Source organism: Xenopus tropicalis, chromosome 3 (assembly GCF_000004195.4).
Source record: "Xenopus tropicalis strain Nigerian chromosome 3, UCB_Xtro_10.0, whole genome shotgun sequence".
NCBI lineage: Eukaryota > Metazoa > Chordata > Amphibia > Anura > Pipidae > Xenopus > Xenopus tropicalis.
This window is the reverse complement of record NC_030679.2, coordinates 66,334,943-66,354,403: the sequence shown is the minus strand read 5'-3', so window position 1 is coordinate 66,354,403 and position 19,461 is coordinate 66,334,943. Positions and strand designations below refer to the sequence as shown.

Genomic DNA, 19,461 nt, shown 5'->3' with positions numbered 1-19,461 from the left:
GCAAAAGAATAAGAAATCAGGAAGGGGGCAAATAGTTTTTCACACCACTGTATCTGGTTACCTTATGACCTGTAGAATGGAAGATTTAAAGCAATTTTTCAAAAAAAGAATTTTTATAAAAACAGATAAGTTTAGGAACCCATTGCAGCTTAGTAGATTGAAGTAGACAGTTTTATCTATTCTGGATGTGGCAGAATCTGTTTGTTTCAGAAATGTTTTCTAGGGTAAACTGTTAGTGTCATTTTTGGCCTTGAAATCTAAAGTTTCTGGAGTAGTGTACTGCTGAGAGTTTTTGATCTATACAAGCTAGAAATCTCCATAAAACTAGATATATTTGGTATTGATGCCTTCAGGACTTTCCATATCAGTTGTATTTCTGTGCATAATAATTATGTTTCTGATATATGTTTATATTATGTCAAATATTTTTCTACTATTCTTTTTAGACGCCTACATCTTGATACTGAAGTGGAATTGCACAAAAATTCTAGCATTTTGAAAGCTTAGGCTGTCCTGCAAATAATGATATATTGTTTTCCTAGATAAACTAAAGGTCCCCCGAAATAAAGGCCCCTAAAGTGCAAGAGTGCAAAATGTTCAAAAACTGTTTGCCAACAAAAGTAGCAGAAGCGCCAAATTGGATGGCAGTAAAAAGGTTAAAGGTAGGTGTGAAACCACTAATATAAACAGGAAAAAGTGTAAGCAGAGATAACATATATTTATCAAACCACAATGCATCTAGATATGCTTCAGGAAGTACTATCCCACCTGTGCCAGGCTTTCTCAGTGTGATATCATGTGAGCAAACAAGGTATGCAAAATGTTTCATGCAGATAAAAAAAGCATTCTATAGCCGCTTTATTGTTAAAAATATAGAAAAATACAAAGGCACTGTTTCAGAGCTTCCCACTCCTTTCTCAAGCCGCAACAATTAAAAACACCCACACTTTTAAATCTTAAGTCCACTCTCCCACTTCAACACAATATATTAACCCTTTCTTTACCCTAGCTCTTTCCATAGACAACTGTATATAATATGCCCAAATACAATTATTATTCCAACGCATTATATATACGGAGAATAAAAAGCCTATGCACAAGATATTCACTAGTTGTATCCAAACATTTACAGCATACATATTTAACTACCAGTACTCTATTTAACTTCACTTTTTGAAACAAACTTTCAAAGGAGCTAAAGAAAAATAATTACTAGTCCACTGAGAGTCCCCTGATAACAAGCTGCTCAATGGCTGCTGCTTAGAGAATGGTAGATAGGGAGCTCTGCACAAGTTGACCTGTTCATAAAGCATGAAAGGTAAGTTCAACAGTTTGGCACCCCCAAGTGACTTATCCTTTCCTTCTGCATATACTTTATATATATATCCATATATCCATTCCTTCTGTATATACTCACCCTTTATGGCTGGAACTCAAAATAACTATAAGAGTGTGTTTAAGTGTAAGTTAGGGACAAATTTATTATAGTGTGTAAGCCAATATCACAGGTGATGTTGCCCATAGGAACCAATCAGCAATCAGATTTGAACAGCCACCTTGTCAGTTCCAAGCGCACTCACCTTGTGCTGCGCGAGTTTGCACGGTTGCGCACCATTCCGGCGGTGCGGTCACGCAGCCAGAACGCTGCGCGCGACTTTGCACACGCCATGTGCGACTACACGCACGCCGCGCACACGACTAAACGCACGCCGCAACTGACGCTGCGCACTTGCGCCTGTGGATTTAAGGACGCTTTAGGCCTAGACACTTTGCGAAGTGACCGTTTGCCTGCAATCGACTTGAGTGTTCCTGTACTTCTGATTTATCCTTGGACTTCTGACTCGGCTTGTTTCTGACTACTCTTCGGTTATCCTATTTGGCTTGAATCTGACTCTGATTACTGGTTTTGACCCTCTCTTCAGTTCCTGTGCCTACATCAAGTTTCTACCAACGACTTATTGTTCCTGCTCACAGCTACTTCGGCACTTCTGCTATTCTTCAGCTGGGCCTGTTACTGTTACCACATCCAGTGTTCGGGTCCAGTGGGAAGCGCAGGAGAGGCTAGTATTCATCAGACTACCGTGATATTTGACACACCTACATGTTAGAAAACAAAAGCAAAGCTAATTTGTTGTTTGGGCCACACCACCGGTGATGTTGGTTTACACACTATAATAAATATCCCTGCAGGGTAACACCCTCAGTGAAACTGCTGCCAATCCAGGGTTTAACTGACAAACTTCTGGGCCCTGGAACGGATAAGGAATCTGCACACCTTAATTTTAGTTAATTTACCCAGTGAAACTGAGAAAATCCAGGCCCTTGAGATACCAGGGTCTGACTGAGGCAGGCGGTGCTAGCAACAAGGAATGTCTTTTTTTGTTGTTTCCTGACACAAGTTGAAACTGAGCAGAGACATAAAAAACTTAATTGTACTTTTCACTAAACACGGAGTCTCTTGTGGCGGTAGGTGTTCCTAGTAACCACGGTAGGTATGGTTGGTAACCACTAATAAAAAGAACATAAATGACTTCAGATGAACTTCTGGGAGCAGAGATTTCAGTGGCAGCCATAGGGCCACTGTCTGCACAATCCAGGGAAAAACAAATTGGCACAAGCATAATGAGTATGAAGAGTTCAAGTATACGTTTCAATAAACAACTTTGTCTTGGTTTTGAGGCTTTGGGGACAGAGGCACTGTTTTCCAGCCACTACTGAAATAATAAACTCAAATCTCTTTATTTCTAACAGAGTATCTGCCAGCAGAGAAAGCAAAAACTGTAGGCAGGCGCCTATGGCTTGCCTTTCCGCTGCCCCTAAATGCAGCCTACAGTCCTTATCTCTCGCCCGCTGCTAAACCGATGTACTCGAACTCCTAATCTCGCGAGATGAGCCTTGTGACGTGACTCCGGAAGGCGTCAAGGAGGTTGAAGTTAAAGGTACTGCGAGACTCTTACAGAGCGGGCAGGGACTGTGGGATGTGTTAAGAAAAGCGGGGCTGTTCAGCGGTATGAAACGCAGCAAAGAATAAAAATAATGATGACTTCATGCTGCTGCTCTAGGCGTAATTTGTCTTCTTACCCATTGTTGCTGGTTTCGTGTGATGTTAACGGCAGCGTGTAAAGAACGACTGCTGTTAATTAAGAAGTATGTGTCTGGTGCAGAGAAGCAGATATGTTTATTTGGAGTTGATACCTGCTTACAGAACACAATTTAGCACTTGCCTGTTGGGGTTGGATAGCCCATGTGCTGCTTGATTGTGGGGAGGGGCGTGTTTGCCTGCGCTTAATCCCCACCTGTTCCCAGCCACAGCATGACTGCTGCTAGATCTGCACAGGACAATTGCATTTCATGTAAGCATACCTCCTAACATTTGAAAAATGCAAAGAGGGACAAAGAGAAGAGCTGCGCTTAATGTGGTGAATTTTGACCACGCCCATTTGTGACCACACCCCCGTAAATACTACTCCCAAAATGTGGCAGGTTATTTAAGGTTTGAACACGTCTGGGGGTCTTGTTTTATTGCGTCATTACAGTTTTGCTTAAAAAAAAATTGATCTTTAAGCTGCAAGTTTCCATTCCCCCGAGAGACCTGTTTATCTTATTAGTTACAACTGTATCTAAGCGTAGGTGTATCCGAAAGCTATTTTTATTAATTGTATGCTTTTTAGCTTCAGTGCAGGAGATCAAAGGGACTTTTCAGAAAGAAACTGGGAGTGCTGAGCTGTCAAAATTGAACATTGCACATGGACAGTGTTCTCTGTCAGATCATTTCAGACAGAATCCCAAAAATACATCTGCTGCCTCCTACTAAATTTAGTGGGAACCACCTGTACCCCCCCCCCCCCCCCCCCATCATTTTTGCCAGTAGCCACCACTATCAGGAGTGTCCCACAGTTACCATTAAAGTTCATGGGAAGTTTTACTACATGCTAAGGCTTATGGCACACAGGCATCAAAAGGTTTAGTAACAACCCTGACACATTTCCCATTCACAGGAATGGCGGGTGGTAGTTCTTGTGCTATCCGTCTAAATGTTAACAGATTAGTTTCAACATTATCTAGTTTGATATAAACATAGAGCCAAATCACTTCGCTATTAATGAGCAGGCGATGCAGCACAAATCTGTTCAAATTGTGTCATTTAAATATTAAGTAATTTTGTTTACGTCTTTATGTACATTTGAAATGATGAAGTGATGAGCATGTCTGTAGTGGCACAAATCAAAACAGCATGACTAAAATATTGCGTAGTGATCATGCTAATATGTACTCCAAATTTTCATTCAAAATTATTTATTATTTTTCAATTTCATTAGGGAGTACTGTGGGGGGGGCTAAGAAAATATTGGACTACCATAGATCAGCTACTTTACCATGGAGGTGTTGGCTGAGTTTATCCCTTTCCTATAACCTACTGTACCTGTTATGCTGTAGGCAGTTCATAGGCTGAGCCTTTAGATACCTACCTAACCTATAAGACCATCATCCTACTAACATGCTACTGCATCATCACTGCCAGCATGTCTGGGGTTAATGCAGTTCTCTGTAGTACCTGCAGTGCAATGTTATTGACATGTTAGGGGGAAAGATGTAGAAGAAGACAATACATTATGTAAAATCAAGACCAGCTGAAAAGTTGCTAAGAATAGGACATTCTATAAAATACTTGAAAATATATGAAGTTAACTTAAAGGTGAACAACCCATTTAAAGGGGAAGGAAAGGCTAAGTCACTTGGGGGTGCTAAAATGTTAAGCACCCCCAAGTGACTTGAATCGCTTACCTCATACCCCGGGCTGGTGCCCCTATTAGGAAAAAACCGCACCAGCCCGGGGCACCTGGGGCGATTTGCTTCCTCCTTCCGCCTTCCTTTCCCCTAGACTCCGAGTCCGGCGCATGCGCAGTAGAGTGAAAAAGCCGACTTCTCTGTTAAAGTTCGGCTTTTCACTCTACTGCGCATGCGCGCGCAGCGAGAGAGGAAGGAGGAAGTGATCACTGCTACCCCGGGCTGGTGCTGTTTTCTCCTAACGGGCACCAGCCCGGGATAGAAGGTAAGCCTTTCCTTCTTCTTTAATGCAGTGCTGATGTCATGAGTCCAAAAAGAATGAGCACTTCTGTACCTTTCTGTTACACATACTTTGTGTGTTCTGGCACCCTACATCCATATGGCCAATCTGTTGGGGGATCTTGCAATATGTAGTTTAAAAAAAAAAAAAAAAAAAACAACTGAATTGAAGCAGATCAAAAACGCCCCCCACATAATCCAACATAGAGCCTCTCTCAAATTAGTTTGTGACAAAAAGGCTCCCACTGCCTGTGCTTAATAGAGTAAGTTGTAATAAAGTGTTGCAAATTAGATACCAGCATGCAGTCTAATCTGATATCATGTACACCCTAATATTCAATTTGAGTTCTGTACCCTGAGAGAAATGTTCAGTGCTGAGCCAGTCTACTCACTCCATGTCTCAGTTGTCAGTCTGTGTCATTAGAATATTTAAATTTGTACCCTGTTGAGCATTCACAAAGTCTATGATTAATATTGCAAGAGTATGCACAAAATATATCAGATTAAAAACTGCTATAGCTATGCTTGAATGCTGTGAATAAAGGTTTGGATTTATAATTTGAATACAACATGCAGATTAAAATGCCAGCTGTTGCCTGCATAATCTGTGTATAGTTGGACTTTAGATATGTAAAGCTCATAGAGTTGCCAGAAAAATTGTAATTTTTTTTTACAGGAAATAATCACATAGAATGATAAACCTCTTGACCCTTCAGTAAACATTGCTTTCGGGCATAGTATATACCCAGTCAATGGGGCATATTTTTTATTGAGTAGAATTAGAGCTTGCTGTAATCGGCCCTTATAGAGGGTTATAATCTGCACCATTTTTGTAATGTACTCCTGGCAGGGATGACATTAGGGTTATGCATAGGCACCTGTCTAGGAAGCAACGATGGGGTGGCACCAGGCAGGTACCTCTCCTGCCTACCTCTAGACCATGCTCCCTTGCCCCAGCTGCTTGTCATTGCTTTGCTGTCCTCCCAAGACAGTATTGCACACACAGGGGGGCAGGTTGCAGGGGCGAGGTAGCCGCCTAGGGCACCCAGTTGGCTCGGCCTGCTGTGTTGATGCTGCTGGCGAAAAATAGTGGGACATGTGCAACAATGCCATAACCCACATGTAACATGCACAGATAAATTGAGGTTGCTACCATCGTCTACACTGTTGCCCAATGGGCTCTACATTTACCAATATATATTTAGAATTTTGCAGTGTTTACCCCCTGAAGCACATAGTAAACAGTGAGGGTAGAATTAAAATGGTAAAAAATTATATTTTTTTGCATAAAGAAAGAATTCTAAAGGAATTCTAAACAACATATACAGTGGTGTGAAAAACTATTTGCCCCCTTCCTGATTTCTTATTCTTTTGCATGTTTGTCACACAAAATGTTTCTGATCATCAAACACATTAACTATTAGTCAAAGATAACACAAGTAAACACAAAATGCAGTTTTTAAATGAGGGTTTTTATTATTTAGGGAGAAAAAATCCAAACCTACATGGCCCTGTGTGAAAAAGTAATTGCCCCCTGAACCTAATAACTGGTTGGGCCACCCTTAGCAGCAATAACTGCAATCAAGCGTTTGCGATAACTTGCAATGAGTCTTTTACAGCGCTCTGGAGGAATTTTGGCCCACTCATCTTTGCAGAATTGTTGTAATTCAGCTTTATTTGAGGGTTTTCTAGCATGAACCGCCTTTTTAAGGTCATGCCACAACATCTCAATAGGATTCAGGTCAGGACTTTGACTAGGCCACTCCAAAGTCTTCATTTTGTTTTTCTTCAGCCATTCAGAGGTGGATTTGCTGGTGTGTTTTGGGTCATTGTCCTGCTGCAGCACCCACGATCGCTTCAGCTTGAGTTGACGAACAGATGCCGGCCACTCCTGGGAAGGTTCACCACTGTTCCATGTTTTTGCCATTTGTGGATAATGGCTCTCACTGTGGTTCGCTGGAGTCCCAAAGCTTTAGAAATGGCTTTATAACCTTTACCAGACTGATAGATCTCAATTACTTTTGTTCTCATTTGTTCCTGAATTTCTTTGGATCTTGGCATGATGTCTAGCTTTTGAGGTGCTTTTTGTCTACTTCTCTGTGTCAGGTAGCTCCTATTTAAGTGATTTCTTGATTGAAACAGGTGTGGCAGTAATCAGGCCTGGGGGTGACTACAGAAATTGAACTCAGGTGTGATAAACCCCAGTTAAGTTATTTTTTAACAAGGGGGGCAATCACTTTTTCACACAGGGCCATGTAGATTTGGAGTTTTTTTTCTCTCTTAATAACGTAAACCTTCATTTAAAAACTGCATTTTGTGTTCAATTATGTTATCTTTGACTAATGGTTTTTGATGAGCAGAAACATTTAAGTGTGACAAACATGCAAGAATAAGAAATCAGGAAGGGGGCAAATAGTTTTTCACACCACTGTACACTATATGGTGAGAAATATGAGATCTTCTAGAAATACATGGAAATATATGGTTTTCCAATTATTGGAATAGTCACATGTTGTTGCTGACAGAAGTGCCAAAATTAGGGATGCACCGAATCCAAAAAATCACGTGACTTTTTGTCACGTAAACGCAGAAGCTGAAAAATTTTTGCTGCGTGCACGCCAACATTTAACCCTTCCAAAACCTACTTGGCATATGTTAATTAGGACTCGGTTCGGTATTCGCTCTACCCTGCCTGTGTGTTCCATACTCTGCCTGCCCTACCCTGCTGTGTGTGCCATATTCTGCCTTCACTATGCTGCCTGTGTGTGCCTTACTTTGCCTGTCCTACACTGCCTGTGTGTGCCATGCCGTACCATACTAAAAATGAGTGTGAAAATATAAAAATTGTTCTGGGTGAAAGTTAACTATGCTCATTAAGGATGTATGCCCTCAGACCATGGTTCCTTGTTCACATTTCACTTTGAGTAAACATTTAAGTACTGTATCCTGTGTCGGCCAGTGATTTAACTGAGCTGAACCATCTGTGCCCCTACTCTTTATACACTAAAGACAGACATTGATTGACATTTGCTTTTTCTGAGTTCTTCAAAACCAAATTATGTAAATTTTTTATGGAGCCACAGTGTCAACCTGCATCTTTCTACTGTTCATATACTTACATTTTGGCCTGCAATAATTTCTTTTTCTATCTTTAACTTCCTGATTCTTGTTTTACAATACTTGTATTTATATTTATAAGCTTCTGCACTCTCTGACTTGTAGTAATGAAATGTTGTCTATTGTTACTGGGGCCAGGACAAAAGCCGTTAGTTACACGCAGCACTCAGGTAGCAGGCCTAATTCTGTTCTCAGCCCCAACCCATTTATTTATCTTGTATATATTCACTCCTGCCACATCCTGTCCAGATCCTCAGTGATGTTAGAGAGGTTGTGCACTGGTATATAAGTAATGACTGCACACCAGTTCGGTAGTTCGGTTTGGGGGTATGTACACCTTAGGTACAGATCTAACACAAACCAACTTTTTTCCTAGGTCTACAAATCACTAATGCTTTCTGCTTCATTCCCAATAGCTTTCTTATTTCTGAGTTAAGCCACGTAGACTGGTCCTTCTTAAGGAGATACATTTAGAACAGTGATAATATCATTTTAAATGACAATCATTTCAATTCTGTGTTTTTAGTAAAAAAGCTAATTTTCTATTCTATACACAGAAGTATTTATTTTAAAGTGAGTATTGAGTCTTTTTTTGAAGTAAAAATTTGTTTTATGCAACATATACAGGTATACGATCTGTTATCTGGAAATCCGTTATCCAGAAATTTCCGAATCAAAGAAAGGGATCTCCCATAATCTCCATTTTAATAAAATAATTAAAATTTTTAAAAATAATTTTATTTTCTCTGTAATAATAAAATAGCACTTGATCCTAACTAAGAAATACTTATTGGAGGCAAAACAATTCTATTGGGTTTATGTAATGTTAAATGATTTTTTAGTAAACTTAAGGTACAAAGGTCCAAATTACGGAAAGACCCCTTATCCGCAAAACCCCAGGAGCATTTTGGATAATTTCAATACCCGTATAATATGAGATAACAATATGGCTGCTATTACTAATTCTGCCCATACCCTTGCTCCAGGTGGTATCTGCGTAATTAAAAAGTTCCATTATTAAATAGGCTTGACCCAAACTAGCAGCCTTTGGTATTTGCAACAGGAGCTGAACCTCTTACTCTTCGCTTTACCTAAGGGAGTAAGTATCATTTTGCAGATGCTTAACATTAAAGGTGACCTGTCACCCTAAGAAATAATTCCAATTTCTTTTCTATTGTGTTTGTTAAGCAAAATTAACTTCACATACTATATAAATTATATAAATCTGTTTTCCTTCAGTCTTGGCTATATACAATCACAGCTAGCAGGCAGCTGCCATGGGGCACCGTTATTAAGGCAAGCTTTGTATCACCCCAAAACCTTGTGTATGTGCCAAAATGGGGGACCTGATGCCCTTGACCATGCACTGGCTATATAATTAGATAGTGAGAAGGTAGGGGAAATGTGAGTGCTGAATGGATGCCTCTATGCCTAAGGTCTTTTATAAGTAATTTAGAATCAATGCAAGTGCATGTATTTACAAAAACAGGGGTTTTTCATTACTAAGTTATGATCATAAAATTGACAAGCTACAACATACCTCCCAACTGTCCCGATTTTCACAGGACAGTCACGATTTTAACAGCTCAGCTCGCAGTCCCAGATTCTTTTTGAAAATTCCCTCATTTCACTTTGATCTCCTACACTGAATGCCAAAAAGGTACAAAGTTTCTCAGTTTTAATTATATAAGTAGACTTTTGGCAAAGAGCCCAGAATATTTAACACCTGCACTTGGATACAATTGTAACTAATAGAAAAAGATAAACAGGTCTCTTGAGGGAACTGAGCCTTGCATCCTAAAGAGCAATTTCACCTTCATTATCAATACCTCCAGAAATGTTTTTGGAAAATGGGAGTGGTGTTTTAGGGGTGTGGTTGCAAAAGTTACCATGTCATAGTAAAAACAACATGGACCAGGGAATGTGTGTCGATCAATCCCCCCTCTCTTTTTATGTCATGCTGGAATTAGCCAGTTAAAGCTTCTGGGATTAGTGTTTGCCAACTTGCACTTTTGTCCAGCCTATTAGTTTCTTTTTTACCAGCTCTGACCTCTGGTTTGATACATGGATTGTCTCTGAACTCTTCTTCACTATTAATGGTCATTATACGTATGTTTTTCTTTTTTTTTTTTTTTTACCATTCTTTTGGCATTCACTTACAGTCTTGCCCAGCACATCAGCTCCATCTTCACCTCAGTAACGTAACCATTAAGGACGGGGCCTGGGTGCAGGACATGCATCCTGGCCTCCTCCAAATGCAATTTTCTCACAAGAATCTCACATGCGCGGAGCTGTGGTAGGCCACAAGGGGGTGAGGGCCCTAGTGCACCCATCCACTCCTCTGGTAGTTCTGCTATGGACACTAGAGTTTAACCTTTATTCTGGGTCCAAACATTGTGTAATGACAATAGAAAGCTTTTGCAGTTCCAGCCCTGTGCTATATTCTATTTTAATACAGGTATTTGATATATTAGCCAGAATGCATGGGACCTGGAATTTCTGGATAAGCAATGTTTTTGTAATTTAGATCTCTATACTGGGGGCTCATTTATCAACAGTGGTAACCCATAGCAATCAATCAGTGATTATCTTTTTTTCAGCCAGCAGCAGGTACTGTAGAACAATGAGTGTAACTGTTTGATTGGTTGCCATGGGTTCCTGCCCCCCTTAAGTCTACTAAAAATAATTTAAATATTAAATAAGCCCACTAATATTATCTTGCCACCAAAATAGATTTATACAGCTTAGCTACCATCAAATACAAGGTATTGTTCTATTATTAAATAAAAAAAGGAAATATTCATGTAATTCTAAACTGTCTGGATACATTTATACATTTAAAGTATTTTAATTACCAAAAAAATATTTCATACCCTTATATGAAATAGTTACTTTTTTTTAATCATTGTTTTCCATTGTGAAAATCATCTGACTCCAGTGCCTTTATTCTCCAGGCGATGGCACAGCTTCATGGAAGAAGATATGTTCGAGCCTTCATAAGTGGCTTTTTTGTGGCTGTTCCAGTTACTGTGACTTTTCTTGACCGAGTAGCATGCATAGCAAGAGTGGAAGGTGTATCAATGCAGGTATAGTGAGCACAAGTTCTGTTTTGTGTCTGATTTGTTTATTTTCTTCCCTTTTTCATATTGCCTGTTTTTATTATCCTAAATCTAGTTTCATTTTAAAAACAATGTAAGGAAATGACTTGAATTCAATTGCATGAAACCATTTACATTTAGAAAACAATCAATAATAATATCAAAGGGGCGTAAAGCTAATGTGCACATTAAAAATCTTACCAGCCTATATTTTTATAAATATATTTAAGCTGATTAGTTTATACAGGTATTGGACCAGTTATCCAGAATGCTGTTTCCGTAATTTAGATCCCTATACCATAAATCTAATACAAAAACATTTAAACATTAATTAAATCCAATAGGATTGTTTGCCAACAATAAGGATTAAAGGAGAAGGAAAGGCTAAGTCACTTGTGGGTGCACCAGCCAGGGGTAGCTGTGAGCGTGGTCTCCTCTTCCTTCTTCGCCTGTACAACTCATGTAAAATTATTTGACTGTTTATCAAACAGTGATCTGGGAGGTTTCCTGTAGGTTTCACTCACAATTCCAAGATATTCAAATTTAATGGAATTATTAGGAATTGATCTGAATCAGTCTAATGTAATCGGCAATTTTTTTTTCAGTTTTTTCAGTAAGTAAATAATAGGGTTAGTAACTTGACACTTCTGTAATTTTTGGACTCCTAACTAATATATAATTAATCCTTATTGGAAACACAACAAACCTATTGGTTTTATTTAATGTTAAAATCACTTTCTAGTGGAAATAAGTAAGGAGATCCAAATTACAGAAAGACCCCTTATCCAGAAAACCCCAGGTCCCAAGCATTCTGGATAACTGGTCCCATACCTGTACCATTGCCATGGTGAGGGCAAAGCACATCTTTAGTGCAAAGTCATTGGCACCACACGACCCCTTTAGCAAAGGGAAAGTTGGGCTCACAACTAAACAATTTGAAGTTATTAAGTGGGAGTGCATACCTTACTGAGTGCCCTGGCCATGTCAAGTTCTCAACAAGCTCAGACTAGCTGGATGGCAGGTCTAATTCTCTTCAGGCCATCTGTAAGTGTCTGACAAGTTACAGGATAAGGTTGCTGGTGATACAGCTTAAATTATGAAAAGGAGTATTCGTTTGAAGCAACTTCATTTGACACACTCACTTGGAACATATGCAGCTGTGCGTGCCTTGGATTTTTCCTATTGACTGAATGGGGCTTATTTGAAAACACAAGCATTGCACAAAGTGCAAAAAACAGGTGCAAAATGCAATATTATTTTGCACCTTCTTATTTCAGATTTGCTTTTATGAGCAATCTTAGGGAAAAGTTCCCAGCTGTGAAATATAAAATAGATGAATGATGAGATGAATAATGGTGATTGCAGATACATAATGCGAACTATGCTCCTGGTAGGTTTGTCTTAATTACAGCTGCATTTTTATTTGTATGCAGAATATATTAACGGGGATGTCCACCTTAAAACAAGTGTTTAATATGAATTTCCTTTGTTGGTAGAAATATTTTCAATGCTAGTATTCATTTATTAAAATCATCTGTCAAGAAAATTAAAGCAGTGTGTTGCCAATCAGGAAAACTTCGACCATTCGATAATTCTTAGGCAGCATCCAGGAAACTGAAGAAGCGCTACTGCACATGAGCTTCCTTTCCAGCTTCATTTGCATGTCTGTGAGCTGATTGGCTGAATCTTGGAAGCCAACCATATCAAGATATTTAGATGATTCCAAATGAAAGCGGCATGCACAGTGCTTCATGTCTGCACTTCATTTTTCAGCAGCTAGGGGAGTGAGAAAAACTTTCCAAATCAGTGATGCACTAGCTCACTGCTAAATTTCTTACCAACTAAATATTTTAAGGAATGAAAAACAGTTTTAAAAATTATGTAACAGAGGCTATTCATATTCAGTTGCTGTCCAAAGGTGAGCATCTCTTTTAATTGTGAATATATTTGCAATACTTTAGTTATCCTTTTCTTGTGTATATAATGTATATATTACTATATATATCTTATATCTTGTAAATACACTATACAGGTATCGGACCCCTTATCCGGAAACCCGTTATCCAGAAAGCTCCGAATTACGGAAAGCCCTTCTCCCATAGACTCCATTATAAGCAAATAATTCAGAATTTTAAAACTGATTCCCTTTTTTTATGTAGAAATAAAACAGAACCTTGTAATTGATCCCAACTAAGATATAAATAATCCTTATTGGATGCAAAACAATCCTGTTGGGTTTAATTAATGTTTTATTAATTTTTTAGTAGACTTAAGGTATGGAGATCCAAATTATGGAAAGACCCCTTATCCGGAATACCCTTGGTCCCGAGCATTCTGGATAATGGGTCCTATACCTGTACTATATTTATTATGTATACTACACTAAATATATACTAAATATTAGTTCTTATTTATCAGCAGCAACACCCCCCCCCCCCCCCCCCCACCAAAGTACTCCTGTAACCCCTTTTATGACTGCCTGGAGCCTCAAACAGACCAGTGTTTGACTGCACTGTCATGCCTGGCAGTAAGTCCTCAAGCTAACAGAAAATGAACTACCCTATAAAAAGTCAGTGACACAAGGGGTGAATTTCTGGAATGTCTTTCAGGAGATAAACACCCAAACATACTCCCTGCTTCCTCTCATAGTATTTAATGGTGAAAGGTGATATTTAATCACCTGTTATGAATTGCCATAGGCTTAAAGCAAGTGTCAAAAATGCCAGCACTTCATATTACACAATGTATAGAGTATATTGTTTAATGATTGTGTCTTTTAAAAAATGTTTTGTAAATGTGCTTAACCTTTTGCTATCTTGGATTAACCAAAATGTATCATAGTCCAACACATTGGGTTTTCTGTTTGATACCTTAATTGTTGGAAATTGCTCTGCATCTCGGTTCTTTTTAGATAATGATTGCATGGAGGGTGACTGTAAATATTACAGGTGGATATAACAAGTAAACAGCAGACATTAAATCCTTATTTTGGAAGATAAGGAAAGAAGCAGATTTCGTATGGCCAGGACCAGCAAAACTGAGGAAATGAAGGTTGCGTTTGTCAGAATTTAAATTGCATTACTTAAAAGGGAAAGAAAGATAAGAATGAAAGAAATGTCAATTGGCAGAAAAGTCTTGATAATCCTTACTTGTGGAACAGATTAAATTTATTCTAGCTGTAAGACACAAACCTAGCAGATCGTCCAAAACACTCAATTGTATATTGCCATGATTTATGTTGAACAAGGGCATGAAGGATGGAGAAGTACAGTCATTGTGTTGCCTTTTATTGATAGGCTGCATACTACCACGGGGCACTCAATAGTTTTAACTTCAAGCTTGCTCTGTGTGATCCCTGAAAGTTTGATTTCTAATAAACCTCTTTGGCTGCCAGCAGTGTTTTGCTCTCATTATCTTGCCTCTTGCTGTGTTTGAAATTAAAAGTTCTGTCAAAAAGAAGAGGACATTTTTAAATATGTAGCGGCATCTTATACTAGTACTTCAAAAGTAATTAGGGACTGTAACTTAAGTGATATGAAAAAGTTTCTGAGGAGTTTTTAAGTTAGTGTTTAAGAATGTAATTTTTGCTTTGCAGGAATATTGGTGACAAAGGTTCTTGGTAGCTTTATAGTACTGGCAGTAACTAAAATAAAATATTAGCTTTTATCTTAGCAAACTAAACAATACTTTTTTATTGTGATTATTATTTTATAATGAATGGAAACCTTTACCTGTTATTATGACAGTTTTACCCCCTGTGCTGCTGCTATCACTGCAGCAGGGTTGGCATCCACCATCTGTACTCATCAGATCTGTTTTCTGGCTCTGTGACAGATATGGTGAAGGGCCCATGGATTATTCAGGGTAGGCATCAATACAGAGCTGGGGGCCTCTATGGGGGTGGTGAAGATTTGTTAAAACTAAGGTTGAGGGATTTGTTTTCCTTTCATATAATATTACAGAGCAACAGGTAAGATAAATCATTAATAAAATTTATACATTTCAAAAATCTTTTTAAGGGCTTCATCGGGTATTATGTGCAGCACATTTCTTGCCTCTTTAAAGGAGAACTGAACCCTAAAAATAAGTATGACTAAAAATGCTGTATTCTAGATACAGTACTTACTACGGCAGCCCAAACTTTTAGCATCTCAGTAGCAGCAGTGATCCTAGAATTCAAACTTGTTGCAGGAGCTCTCCATTTTGGAAAGTGTCTGCGACACTCACATGCTCAGTGTGCTTTGAGCAGCTGTTGATAAGCTAAGCTTAGGAGTTATCGCAAATTATCAAGCAGAAAATTAAATTGCCCTATCATATAAACTGATGCTACAGGGCTGATTATTAAGTACTGATTCTAATTGCACTGGTTTCTCAGCTGCCGTGTGGTAATTATCTGCATTCATTACTAATCATTATGAAATTTTATATTCTTTATATACAGTAAATTGTCAGTACCTTAAAGGACAAGGAAAGGCTAAGTCACTTGGGGGTGCCAAAATGTTAGGCACCCCCAAGTGACTTTAATCGCTTACCTTGTAACCCGGGCTGGTGCCCCTGTTAGGAGAAAACAGCACCAGCTCGGGGTACCTGTAGCGAGCGCTTACTCCTTCCTGCTTCATTCTGCCGCAAATTCCCCGGACAATCACATGCACAGTAGAGTGAAAAGTCGACTTTATAGTTTAAGTTCGGCTTTTTCACTCTACTGCGCATGTGCGCGCGAGCGAAGCCGGAAGCGCTGCAGCTACCCCGGGCTGGTGCTATTCTCTCTGAACAGGGGCACCAGCCCGGGGTAAAAGGTAGGCAATTTAAGTCACTTGGGGGTGCCTAACATTTTGGAACCCCTAAGTGACTTAGCCTTTCCTTCTCCTTTAAGCTCAGTAACTGACAGCAGCACAGAGCATGTGCAGTGAATCAGCAGAAAAGAAGATGGGGAGCTACTGGAATCTTTGGAGGAACATAGCTTCCCTGCTAAGGTGCTGTGGTTGCCTTGTGCCGGTAAAGAAGCACACAACATAATGTACAATATTTCTGCTGTACTTCTTTATTTAGCCTTTAGTTCTCCTTTAAGGACTGCACCTCTGTATATTTTAGTTTGGAATATTTGGTATTTATGAATCCCTAACAAGCCGCACTTTTCATTTAAAAATATAAAATATCAGGACACAAATAACACTTTCCATAGTAGGCGGTTAGTACTGGGCTCTCCAAGGTCTAAAGTCTCGAGTGATATATAGTTTGCACATATGAATGACATTCAAGTAAGGGGGTGGGTTAAAGTAGAGTTAATAGCTCTTTAAAGGAACAGTAACACCAAAAAATGAAAGAGCTTTAAAGTAATAAAAATATAATGCACTGTTGCCCTGCACTGGTAAAACTGGTGTGTTTGCTACAGTAACACTACTATAATTTATATAATAAGCTGCTGTGTAGCCACGGGGGCAGCCATTCAAGCTGGAAAAGAGGAGAAAAGGCACAGGTTACATAGCAGATAACAGATAAGTTCTGTAGAATACAATAGTGTTTTATCTGTTATCTGCTATGTGCCTGTGTCTTTTCTCCTTTGAATGGCTGCCTCCATGGCTACATAGCAGCTTATTTATATAAATTATAGTAGACTTTCTGAAGTAAATACACAACTTTTACCAGTGCAGGGCAGCAGCACATTATATTTTAGTTACTTTTATACACTTTCATTTTTTGGTGTTACTGTTCCTTTAACAGCAGCAGTGTAGCTATACACTGACACGAAAAAACTACTTTTTAAAATATGAATCTTCATAAAAAGTTACCTGTCAGGAAACGCCACTCCGAGACGCGCCTGACACCGGGACAGGGAACAAGGGGTTACACTCAGTCACCTTTCACACAGGTTAGACTAACATCAAGCACCCCCAAACAAACCATCGCCCCAAATACAACTATTCGCTGCCACCATCTATCATTAACAGGCGATAGAAACCTAGTTACTGAAATATGTCGCACACAAACTTTCTTACTGCAGTTAGGGTTAGTTCTCACTAATTCCACACACACACCAGCAACCACGGTTAATTTACATATACACTGCCCTACTGACAGTCCACTAACAAATAGCAGGCACACAGCCAAACAATTAGTACACCTCTAGGCCTAAGCAGTCATATAAGTTACGTGGGAATTGATATAGAGCCAAAGGGCTAAACTTATTAAATTTTATATTTAATATTACCGGGTAAACAGTGCAGTTTTAAAAAGATTTTACAAAAGAAAAACATACATGCAAAACAGTCAATAAAATAAACGGGGATAAAAACACAGAGAAAACCCTAGTACGTTACCAAGTGATCTGTTGTGCCCTCTGAGGCAAGAGGTTGAAAAACGGTGAACTCATAATCCAAAAGAACATGGATGCCCCAAATATGAGTTAACTGGCACCTGGGTCTGTGCCCTTTTTTATCCTACTCCTGGGACCCTCCCTCATTACTGTATTCATGAGGAGGGAGTGCCCAGGGGTGTGTCACAGGACCTCCCCCTGTAGAGAGCTATACTTCTCCTGCCCGTTTCTGGTCATATAATATTGGTACTTGCCAGTACCCAATATTATTATGACAATAGGGGCTTGTCCCCCAGAATCCATCCCTGCTCAGATAGGGGTATAGGCTGCCCCTGTTTGGTATCATGGGGAAGCCTGGGGCCTCCTCATAAATCCTATGTGATTTATGAGGATGTGGACCCTAAAGCAGCGGAGATATGGATCCATTTCTATAATCCATATTTTCGAGTAGCTGCACCCCCCCTGCTGCTCTGGGTCCCCAGTTGGCCTCTTTGATCATAGATCAAAGAAAGCAATAGCCCCAGGTTTGCCGCCCACCAAATGGCTGGATACGGATAGTCTGCTCCTTCTGTTGGAGTTGCCCCCTTCCCGCAGCCTCTAAATGCCTCTTTAATTTAGGGTCTCTGCAGGAGACTAGATGGTGATAGGGGTTAACCCTTTGCCAGGTCCGGGCCATATGGTGCCTGGCATGACATTACCTATAGGTCATGTTGATCATTTTTCACTGATAGGGCTGCTTTTGTGAGTAATTGTTACTTAAAGTTCCTAAAGCTGACTGTTTTGGCAACCTGACTGTCCCTTCTCAGCCTGTCAGTTATAGCTTCTAATGCTAACAGACCACTGCTGCACAAATATGGCAGTCCCCTCACAGAGGAACATGGGGGATCAGATAGGTAATGTAAAAGCCTCAGGAAATACGTTAATGGCAAAATTATAAAGCTCATGCAAAGACAATGTTATGAAAGATGTAAAAAAAGGTTTAATTTCTGGTGTCAGTATCGCTTTAAAGTTTTCTCTGATGGCACACATTCTGTCTTTTCTTGGTCCATAAGGCACAGCACTTGTCTGTTGCCTGGGTGCCTTACATCAGCGTTTTTCAACCACTGTTGCCTGCGAGATGTTGCCTGGTGTGCCGTAGGCAGGGCACCAATGTACTAGGGGGGCACTGCTCTTGGCACCAATGTACTAGGGGGGCACTGCTGCTGGGCACCAATGTACTAGGGGGGCACTGCTGCTGGGCACCAATGTACTAGGGGGGCACTGCTGCTGGGCACCAATGTACTAGGGGGGCACTGCTCTTGGCACCAATGTACTAGGGGGCACTGCTGCTGGGCACTAATGTACTAGGGGGGCACTGCTGCTGGGCACAGAGTTAAATTTTTTAACATTTTCTAATGGTGGTGTGCCTCGTGATTTTTTTCATGAAACAAGTGTGCCTTTGCCCAAAAAAGGTTGAAAAACACTGCCTTACATCACTAAACAGCAAAAAGTAGCATGGAGTGAATTAAAGAGGTTGTAAGCTCAACTTTTGCATAATTACGGAAAATGTAATTCAAAGAAACTCTCCTATACATATTAATGGTGACTTAAAGGAGAAGGAAAGGCTAAGTCACTTGGGGGTGCCAAAATGTTAGGCACCCCCAAGTGACTTAGATCGCTGACCTTTTACCCTGGGCTGGTGCCCCTGTACGGAGAGAACCGCACCAGCCCGGGGTACCTGCAGCGCTTCCTCCTTCCTTCTCGCATGCGCCGGCCGACGGATTTCGCCGGCAGAAGAAAAAGGAAGGAGGAAGCGCTTCCTACAGGTACCCTGGGCTGGTGCTTTTTTCTCCTAACAGGGGCACCAGCCCAGGGTACAAGGTAAGC

At 39.9% G+C, this 19,461-nt stretch overlaps 1 protein-coding gene across 3 annotated transcripts in view; it reads left to right on the top strand.

Moving 5' to 3' along the window:
* Window positions 1-2,054: 2,054 nt before the first annotated feature.
* immp2l (inner mitochondrial membrane peptidase subunit 2) overlaps window positions 2,055-19,461 on the top strand; it is a 509,027-nt gene continuing 491,620 nt past the window's right edge. For 2 of the 3 annotated variants that reach the window (XM_031898959.1, XM_031898961.1), the window contains exons 1-2: window positions 2,055-2,939; window positions 11,139-11,270. In XM_031898959.1, coding sequence (XP_031754819.1) covers window positions 11,142-11,270 — 129 coding nt within the window. In that variant the 5' untranslated portion in view covers window positions 2,055-2,939; window positions 11,139-11,141. The other variant, XM_031898960.1, reaches the window with a different exon arrangement.